Below are 11,157 nucleotides of genomic sequence, written 5' to 3' on the forward strand. Positions count from 1 at the left end.
GTGTCAACAATGCAATGAGAAAAAGCAATTTTGCCATTTTCCAGATTTTCCGAGCACGTTGGAAGCGCTCCTCACGGCGGTGACACAGGTCAACTGATCTTCGAACGCTGATCCTATTTCAACCCATCACCCTAGATTCGATGTGACCGATTCCATCACCCTGGACCGATTCCGAGAACACCTTCGAGACGTGGTAAGGAATGACCAAGACACATCGAAACCAGTCGCTAGGCATTTTAATTTACTTAATCATTCTAAGCAACATATGGCAATCTGCGGTCTTTCCTTACACTTAGGTGGCACGGAAAGCCGTAAAAATCTTGAATAAAAGCTCATCTTTCAAACCGGCAGTCTAAATCCCACAGGGATCAACGAACGCTTTTCATTCCACTAATTTATTCTTGTTTTTCTCGTTGCCATGTTCCCACCAATAACGTAGCTCCATTTTCTGCCTTTAAAAGCGCACACAAGCCACAATTCCTCTATTCGCTCCGACTAAGGGCTAACGCTCGAAACGTCAGCTTTTGTAATCGTTACGGTGGCCAATTTACCTATCGTAAAGAGCATTGAATGGCAACATTGATTTTGTTTCAAGGCTGAGAGAATTTAACTCTAAAAAGAGAAACTGAGCTTTATAACTTTAGCCGAACTTTAAACCGAATGATGACCGAGAGCACATAGAATTATTTATTTCAATGTTAACTGGCAAGGCAAGGAGACGAGAAGGCCAGGATGTCCAAATACTTATGGAGGCAATAAACAAATGTGGTTTGTCTTTTTCAATATAGGGGAAGAGAAGTGCTAGCGGTAAGGGGTAGTGGAATCTAAGATTGGACCAGCCTCATGAGAGATTAAAAGGAAAAGGCACTCAAGAGAGCTTCCCAAGAGACTAGCCAGTTAAAACTGTTTAAAGAACACATGCCAGAAGGTGGTTCAATTATAGAAGGAAGGTACAGTTTACACTCTACACAATTTATCTGTTCATAAAGTAATTAACTGTGATAACATCACAGCTCAAGCAATTAAATCATCTCCATCGTTTATCAAATCCCAATTTAATGACAATTTAATTTGAGTGACATCATGTTACCATTCGCTGCAACTTATCGTCTAAGGGGTTTTAAAGAAACAACGATCCGTGTTGCATTGGGCGGAGGAAGCACAACCAAAATGATGACTCAGCTGTGGTGCTCTGCACTGAGTAATTTAATTTAATAATAAGTTCTTATATAGCGCATTAAAATTGAACTCTATGCGCTTTACAATTACAATTAACAAAATTCAATAAAAATCCTATACATGCAATTTTCGCTACTCTTTCTAAACTAATGAATTATTACGTGTTATACATATATTTGACAACGTACAATATCAAAGAAATCTGGTGGCTTATTTTTTGAAAAGATAAGTTTTCAATAAGCGTTTAAAGGAGTCAACAGATTCGGCGTTTTTTATGCATTCAGGTAGTTGATTCCACAAATACGGTGCAGCGTGGGAGAATGCTCTTTGCCCATACGTTTTAGTTCGAATAGTTGGGACCTCAAGTAGATTCATGTTTGATGAACGGAGGTTTCGTGCTGGAATATATCGACTAAGAAGTTCAACAAGATAGGTTGGAGCCATGTCATTTAGTGCTTTGTATGTTATTAACAGTATCTTGAATTGAATTCGTTTTGTGACCGGGAGCCAATGAAGTTTCATAAGTATAGGTGTTATACTGTCTCTTGATTTAGCACCGACTAACAAGCGGGCAGCTGTGTTTTGGATCCGTTGGAATTTTTCGATGTCACAAATCGGTAGACCATACAATAGGCTATTACAGTAATCAAGTCTCGATGAGATGAAGGCGTGTATCAATCTTTCATTTTGCTGCGTCGAGAGGTATTTACGAACGCGACCAATATTTCTGATTGCTTGAGACGACGATTTACAGATGGAATTTATATGCGAGCGTAAGTTCATCACAGAATCAAGCATGACGCCTAGGTCTCGGACAGTATTAGATAAATTAATGATATCATCTCCAATATTGATATTACAGAAAGGAGGATTTTTTGAGAAGCGTGAGAGGAAATGAATGATTTCTGTTTTTGAAGGGTTGCACTGCAATCTGTTTTTCTTGGCCCACTCCATGATTGCATTAACACATGATTTCAATCTTTCCATGCCGAGCATTCTGTCAGAGGAGTTTATCTTTATGTAAAGTTGGGAATCATCAGCATATATCATACAGTTTAGGCCATGTTCAGCAACAATGTCTTCTGTAGGCGAGGTATACATTAGAAAGAGTAGTGAACCAAGTACTGATCCCTGGGGTACGCCGTAGGAGATATGTCGAGGCTTAGAGATGGAATGTTTGATCTTTACTGACTGAACACGATGTTCTAGGTATGATTTGAACCATTTTAGTGCGGTACCTCTAAATCCGAAACGTTTCTCCATTCTTTCAAGTAATATGTTGTGGTCGATCGTGTCGAACGCAGCGGAAAGGTCTAGCAAAACAAGTACTACTTCTTCTTTTTGATCTACAGCTCTTAAGATGTCATTTGAGACTTTTAGTAAAGCAGTATCAGTGGAGTAGTATTTGCGGTATGCTGACTGCATCGCTGGAAATAAGTGGTTCTCAGTCATATATTTGTATATTTGATTTGCGACCACCCTTTCGATTGTTTTCGAGAGAAAAGATAGATTTGCAATCGGTCTGTAATTTGAGACAGTTCGGGTCCAATGAAGGCTTCTTCAATGAAGGCTTCTTCTTTCCTTCTTCTTACGCTTCTTTCGTGCTTAGCAACCTCCTGCATGCATCCATAACTCAGTACTGTACGCTGTGGTGTTTACCATTTGTTAAAAACAAAGATTTATGTACACAACCAACAAAATTCAAATTTTCAGAGCTGTATGTACACTCACAAAGATGTATGTACAATAACAAAGTTACAATTCACAGAGTTAAATGTACATTTACAAAGATGTATGTACACTTAAAAAGCTTATGTGCCTTTTTAATACAGAGTTGAACGAACACTTGCAACAAAGTTGTGCATACGAAGAAAGATGAATGCAAACTTAAAAAACCTTTATTCCCTGGCTGTAAGAATCCACCAAGGAATTTCGCCCAAGAAGAAAATAAACAGCATCGAAATGATTTTTTAAAAAACATTTCCATACTTCCCTCAACATTCCCTCACCAGCAGACAAGAAATGAATAACATCCCCCCCGAAAAAATAACCTTACAGGCAAACATTACTGCGATTTCAAGTGCTGTTAACGGCCATCCTAAAAGAACACGCATTTTCTTGAATTATTGCAACAGGTCGTCCTGTTGAAAAGCTCTATGCATTAGGGAAAGATACCCTCCTCTGGCTCCCAAGAGGCTTCATAGGGCGAGGAACCTTCCATTGCACCAAATATTCTGCCTAATTAAATGAAAGGCAAAAAAACCCCTTGTTGACTTCGGGTAAAGACTGAATTCAGTTAAAAATATATCAACTCAAGTGCGCATGTGCCAAAACTGGCACTACAACCAAACACGTACCCTCCGTTTCTTTTCCGTCTCTCAATGAGCCGTTTGACTTCTTAATAAGACGAACCTTCTTCCCCTAATTCTTTTCTTAAGCAGGACAAAGTCAGCATCCACGGGTGAAATGGTAAGGTGGATGGCACAACGTCATTTTGGTTCAACTAAAGCTTTCACGTAATGGAACAATGACACATTGGGTTTATTGGGAAGGCTGTCATGTGTGCTGGCACGTAACAGGCACCTCGCACTTTGGTTCGGAATTTTTGGCTGAGTAGCACTAAGAAAATTCAGGTCAAGGGTCAAGAAAAAACTTCTATTGTTACACTCACTCACTCACTCACTCACTCACTCACTCACTCATTCACTCACTCATTTCAGCAACAGATGTGGCTGTGCCTCCTACAGGAGGCAGTAGCCACAACAAAAATGCCTTTTTTACCTCTGGGTAGTAATAGGAGTAATAAGAACACAGCTTTTTTTCTATTACAAGTTGTCACTTTAAGAGTATAATTGTAGTTGGAACTTTTTCATTAGTATGTATTTTTGCTTGTTTACACGAAGTATCGCCGTGACACAGCAATTGTGTAAACTAAGATTTCCTGAGGATTCTATGTTCGTCTCCTTTCAAAGTGGGCCTTAAGTATGAAAAAGCGTTTTTACCTTCTTCCGATGCTCGGTGAAAGCTAACAAATGCCGTCCAGCACTCTATCGTGAAGCACTGTTTACAGGCATATGGTATTTAGAAGACTGGACTGGACTGGACTTGACTGGACTGGACCGGACTGGACTAGTAAAACGAGGACTAGTAAACGCGGACTTGTTAAACGCGGACTAGTAAAACACAGACTAGTAAAACGCGGACTAGTAAAACGTGGACTAGAAATGCGTGGACTAGTAATCGAATAAAACTTAACGGTAACGGACTTAACAACAACAACAACAACAAAAACAATTTCATTCGAAGGCGATCACAAGACTTAATGGCGAGCCAATTTTAAAAATTTTTTCCATTTGATCTTATGCCAATTCATTTCGACGGTTTAGTGAGTGACAATCCCTGTTTGATCCTTAAGCTACAAATGGGTTTGACACGCGCCAGATACAAACGATTTTAAAAGTTAAAACGAGAGGTAGTTGCGGTTAACAGTTACGTTAATCAATGTGACTCTCATTTGTAATATCTGAATTTTTCGACACAGTTTCTTCGTTTGTGAAACGTTGAGCGAAGTTTTCAGTTACTTTAAAATACACTTTCGTCGTAAATTTCACAGCAGAACGCAGGAATTCGATGAATAAAAGTCGCATTATATCTCCTTGTGTCTAGGTAGAAAGAGTCTCATTGACTTCAGCTTTTCGGTGGAAGAAAAACCGATTTACATACGCCATTACAGAAAACTAACAAGTAGACTGAAAACTCCAAAACACATATTTGCATTCACTTACAATTTGACTTTCCGTGACATTTTAAAACGGAACAGAGGTAAATCTTCGAAGATTAATCGTCGCTGGAAATAAAAAATACTTTCCGTAACATCTCTCAGTGAGTGTTTTTCTTTTTACGAGAAAATCGTCGCATGATCATTTAACTCGCGTGTGCTTGTCACACCATTACTTTTGGTTATTCAAAAGCGTATGCTTCTTTCCTCTTCAATTCACAGGTGTCAGATCATGACAGTTACTTATCAAAAAAATGTTTCAAAATATGCTCGGAAGCCTTTTAATTACCTTTACAAATAAAAATGTTTGGGGGAAAGCTTTCTCTTTAATTTGAATAACGTTTGTTTTCTTTATAACTCACTCGCTATCAAATCGTTAAGTTCAAGGAAGATTTTCCCGTAATTAAACTCGTAATTGTAGCCCTAAATCATTCGGGTTCTTTTGGCAAGAATTTTTTTATGCTGTAAAAAAAAATAAAAATGTTATTTACCAGCATAGGTCGGTCCGTATTGGGAAAAACTGTGGCGGGATCCAAGACCGCAGGCACAGTTTTTCCCAATACGGACCTCCCGGCTGGGGAATAACATATATGTATTGAGCGACGGTCCCTTATTTTGCTACAGGAAACGGAAATGGGTCTGTTGAACTTTGATCTCATCAAAGATTCGCGCCAAAATTCAACATTCAGTTGCGGGAAGATGGAAGCTTCTTTCAAGCTACCGTCTCTCGTGAAAAAACGAAAACCTCCTGTGAATTTTCCGTATTTCGAACGGAGGGACATAAGTATAAAAGAGGAGCTTGGAAGTTGGACGTTTGGCTTGGTGTATCTGGTGAACTACGACAAAGAAAAGCAAAGTGGTCTGCGTTTTACTAGTCCGCGTTTTACAAGTCCGCGTTTTATAAGTCCGCGTTTTACTAGTCCGCGTTTTATTTTACTAGTCCACGTTTTAGAAGTCCGCGTTTTACTAGTCCAGTCCAGTCCTCAAAACACAATATGCCCTGTTTACGAGGCTTTTCTCGGAAACAAGGGAAGCTTTTTCGAAGCAGTTCTACAGTGGCTCAGGAAGATAACGATCATACTAGACCCTCAAAGGGATTGATTTACGATTTGATTTTAAACCAATGTTAAAAAACAAGTTTACCTTTTCAATAGAGGGCTAACGCGTAAGAGAAAGTGGAAAATCTTATCTTACAAGGCTCACTACACAGAAAACCTTCTAAATACCGATGGATATCTCTTGAATATGGAATTTTGTTTACACGCCATCTCTCAGAAACATAAAAAATTTTTCTGGATTATTAGGTGATGATGGGTGAGTTGACCCGAGAGAATACAAAGGAGAGCAAACTCGATCATTCTAAAACCTAACCTAATCAAAGTTTTATGAAGTGGGTGGTTTTTAACGCATCTTTAAAAGTCCACTAAAATAGCTGAATTTGACAAAGTCGTTGTGCCTAATGATTACAGCCCGTTAAAACAGCAAACTGCTATGACACAGCATCTGCGGCACGAACGTCCCTGGGTTTTTGTTAATTTCTTCACAATACAGGACTATGCGGGAGGTCAAAGGCGTGTCTGCTATTGGGACTGCGCAGTCGAGCTGTGCACTGACTCCATGGTTATTCGTGCCCGTGCGTGGGTGGAAAAACTCGTCTCCCGCAATGATCACGCGAGAGACCAGCCGCTGTGAAAGGGATATTTACCCCTATAAAATACGGGTTATAGCGGAACTCGCAGAGCGTATTCCCACAATTATACAAATGGTAGTAATAACCCATCAAGCTGAAAAAATTTGGACTTTTGACCGTAGGGGCGTCCGTGCAAGGTGTTACTTTTAGCATGCGAGGTCAACTGTGCCGCGGGCACGCCAAGGCCACGGCTTTGTCCAGTAGTCCAGTGTTCAGTGCACTGGGCTCCTAGTCGGATGATCAGGGTTCTAGTCCAGGCCGGGGCAAGGCGTTATGCCCTTCAGACGTGTGAGAAAAAAAATGCGAGCTCCGCTTTTAGGCTTGACTAAATCTAAAAACTATTGGTTTAATCATGCTACCTTTGGTTAAAACTAAAAAAGAAAATTAATTTGGAAAATTGGTCCCCATGAAAAATAAGAGGTTAATGAGAACAAATATTTTACCCCATTGATTCTTAAGTGTTTCGTTTGACTATGAGGTAACGGGAAAAGAAAACACAATTTTTTAATTGAGATCATCTTTTCCCAAAAACAGACCATTTAAATAGCTTATTTTCAAAGAAAAAAAAAACGATTGATGCATGTGAAGTTTTCCTCAGAAATCAAGATTGAAAACAACAATAAAATCACTAAATGATTTGTCCAAATACGCCTAACGATCACTTGTTTCTTGGACACTGTGAATAAGAAGCGAGACGAAAATAAACAATAAATATTTCGGGACAAAAGCTTTATTCAAAACATTTCTTGATGGACTATTAGAAGTTAAGTTGAAAATTCTGAAAGTTGTATGGTTTGACCTAAAAACTTTAATCAAACAACACTTAACGGGCATAGCATAGAGTAAAAATGGATATTTGCCGGGCCGTAAAAACTCAAATTGTCGCTAGGTCTCACTCAAAAAAATAAAGTTCCGCTTTCACTTTACAGCCGTAAATTCGCATCGTGTTGGAGAATCGGAATGTCGTTGGCTCTAAAGCTTATTCCGTCGCTTCTAAGACTTTGATATCCATTATTTTCCGAACAGAGTATTCAACAGCATATTTATTCTTCATGTTGAGCTCCAGAAGTTCTAACGTGGTCGGAAAGGAACGGAAAATTCGACTTCCAAATTTTGAAAGCGTCCGCCTGGACTTTAGTTTGATCATTCATGACTATTGCGATCACATTAGCAATAGTTAGCATGGGGAGGTAAAGGGAGAGCCTCTCTCACGCGAGACAATCGCGCTACGCGGGTGTCAGTGTGTTTACTTACAGGGAAGGTGTTAGGAAACCTTGAACAAAATGTGATAACAAATTTAAAAAAAAGTGAATAAAGGCTGATAGTTTCTAAAGAAACTGTTTGGGGCTGCGTCGGTGGGGGTAACGTAATGATTTGGATATATCAACAAAGTTGAAATGGTAAATTGGCCACCGTAACGATTACAAAAGCTGACGTTTCGAGCGTTAGCCCTTCGTCGGAGCGAATAGAGGAATTGTGGGTTGTGTGTGCTTTTAAAGGCAGAAAATGGAGCTACGTTATCGGTGGGACCAATTGGTGGGACCAATAACGTAGCTCCATTTTCTGCCTTTAAAAGCACACACAACCCACAATTCCTCTATTCGCTCCGACGAAGGGCTAACGCTCGAAACGTCAGCTTTTGTAATCATTACGGTGGCCAATTTACCATTTCAACTTTGTTGATATATCCAAATCATTAAAAAAAGTGAAATAACTTAAAAAAAATGTTCGATGACCTCTCTTTTTAATGGTACCGAACAAAAGGAAAACGTCTAAAAACTCACAGTTAATTTCTCATTAACTTTCTTCAACATGGCTTTAATGCTTTTAAACACCATCACCATTAACATGATATTCGACAAATGATTCTGATAATATCAAACAGCTAAATGAAAGATTCCCTTCTATCCTGCCTAACCAACCCTACTTGTGTACATCATTTTAACGTAAAATTCTAAGAAATTGCGCGTAAAAGCTCCATCAAAGTCATATGACATTTTTGAGATCTAGCATTGGTGAAATACTTTTGGCGACTACGACACTGCCGATAAAAGTGAACACATCCATCTTAGAAAGAGTATAAATGATGAAATATGAAGCAGCAGAAAACCACAGCACTTAGATCAAGTTGGTCGGCAAAGCTACAAGCATCACCATTGTAACCAACATCATCAAGTTACCAGATGCAGCAAAGCCGGTGTTACAGGGTGTGTCGCCATCACTGACACAACAAGCCACAGCGCACTCTTTTATGTTCATTGCCTTTTTCATGTCATCATTGGTGCATAGTTTCTTCATATTATCGCACTGAATCTTCTGGAGGCATCCTCGAGTCTCTACTTCTCTATCGTCTACCATCTTACTGTGCATCTTGCCACAGGTGTAGTTGGTAAAACAGTCAACCTCAGTTTGGTCGTTCTTGCACTGATCAGTGGAATAGGACTTTGCGTCTGCCTTTGGAGCGCAGATATAACACTTAAAGGAATAAGCTTCAAAAGAGAAATGTTAGACCGAGTTTCGGTTTTCTGAAAATCAAACAATTAATTATCAGGGAAGAGCTCATAGCAAACTTAGACGTGAAGGTTGAATTTTTATAATCTTGATAGAAAGGTTTTGGTTTGATGAACTTGTCATTAAACAGTATTAAATAAAAGTGATGACAGTTAGCTGGCTTTCGAGTTTTGTTTTCGCGCTTAAAGTAGAGTCTCTCAGGTTTTTAGGCCAGCGGCTGGTGGATTGGAGGACGCACAGAACTGTGGGGAATTTTTCATCCAAGAAAAAATTTAGAAGCCAAACGAAAAAAATAACATTAATACAAAAATCAGTCAACACATAACACCTGCACCCGTCAAGCATACACTGACGAGGTATTCGTTGTTAGGGATTATGGTAACCTGGTAATGAGTAGAATTTTCCGTTTGATGAGAGTTTGGTAAGAGAAAAATATAATAAAAAATTGTGATAAAAAGAAAAATCGGATGAAACCAAACGAGTGTGAGCGTTTTAACGTGCCTTGACTCGGTACATTTACTTGAAATTATAAGAAATAAAGTGCACCATAATTGTTTACTTTAAATTGGAAACCTAAACGGGAACGGAAAAGCTAGCTCAAAAAAGTTGAGTAGTTTCAGGGAATTTTAAAGTTAGTGAACACGACACGAATATTGTGGTCAAGATTCTTAGCAAACACTCTGTCATTTTATTCACTAAATGATATGTTAAACTGAAAATTTTGTTTATATAGATTGGTCGCAACGGAAACGTCCTTTTCTATAAAAAACTCTACTAAAACAGTGAGGTATAATTGCCTTTAGAAAAATGAACTTATGTATTTTAAATGCGGTTGAAATCGTATGTGGGCTTTACTTTGCAATTAAGTAAAAATTGGTTTAACGGCATTAAAAAACAACAGCAACAAAAAAGAAAAAGTACTTTTTGAAATTATAGGAGAACGTTTCAACCCAATTTGACCACTCCTCTTTCGGATGAGATTAATTAAAGTGGCCTTTTTTCCCTCGCGTTTAGTAATTTGTGACTAATCTCGCATAATTTGCTCAGCAGTTCAGTTTCCTATCCCGACACACGTAGACGCGAATCTGTACTTGGACAAGTGAAAGAACACCCGATGTGGTGGCATCGCAGGACCCAAAGATAGACAAGTTTGGGGTATAGATTTTATCAGTATTTTTCAAAAGTCAATCACAGCTGCTCTCAGAGATCACGTACGGCGAAAGAGATAGCCAATTTCTACAAGAGAAGGGAATGTGAGGTGATCTTACGAAACTGCTACAACAGTGATTTTTAGATGATCTGAGGCGATTTCTGTTCGTTTTTCCTTGCAAAGTGAAGATGAATATCTAAGCACACATATTGAAGGTTCACTTTAAAATGATATATTTTTTAAACAGACTTCTCAAACGGACTTCTCTTAGAAAACCTCAGTAACTTGAAAGTGCAATTTTCATTGTCAGATGCTGATATCTTCAAACAAATGAAAATCATTCTTTAACTGACGGTTGATACAAGAAAACTAGCGAGGAAAACTTTCGTGGACGGAAGCTTCTGGAAAAAAGAAAAAAAGTCTGGTGCTCTAATTAAGCGACATAAGAGAACAGCCTCAAGGATTTGAATGACAAAAAAACAAAAAAAAAACAAAAAAAACCCCCCCCAAAAAAACAAAAAACTAAAGAATAGAAAATAAATTACCTGGGTAAATTGTTGCAACTAGAAAAATAAAATTGAAATAAAATCTCTTCATGGTATCTTGATTGTTAGATGCGCTCTTCACAAATGAACTTTAACTGAACGTACGGCCACAGCAACTGCTCTCGACTAATTAAAATTAAGTTACTGGGTGTATATTTGTGGAAATTAAAACTATTATGATGGAAATGTTTACGTTGGAAGAATTAACTAGCAACGAGAGGTCGGCTACATAAGCTTTTAAACAACAATTCTAATTATTATTTCTAAGTGGTGCAAAAGATGATAAAACATGTGGGTAGAGAAA

The 11,157-nt window shown here is 38.5% G+C and overlaps 1 protein-coding gene across 1 annotated transcript; it reads right to left on the minus strand.

The window, feature by feature from the left end:
- Positions 1-8,374: 8,374 nt before the first annotated feature.
- Positions 8,375-11,157, minus strand: LOC148741014 (uncharacterized). Its single transcript, XM_088732708.1, has 2 exons — positions 10,854-11,157; positions 8,375-9,136 (listed from the first exon to the last, which is right to left on the minus strand). The coding sequence occupies exons 1-2, from the start codon at positions 10,903-10,905 to the stop codon at positions 8,766-8,768; spliced, it is 423 nt and encodes a 140-aa protein (XP_088588834.1). The 5' UTR covers positions 10,906-11,157; the 3' UTR covers positions 8,375-8,765.

Source organism: Stylophora pistillata, chromosome 1 (genome assembly GCF_964205215.1).
Source record: "Stylophora pistillata chromosome 1, jaStyPist1.2, whole genome shotgun sequence".
Taxonomy (NCBI): domain Eukaryota; kingdom Metazoa; phylum Cnidaria; class Anthozoa; order Scleractinia; family Pocilloporidae; genus Stylophora; species Stylophora pistillata.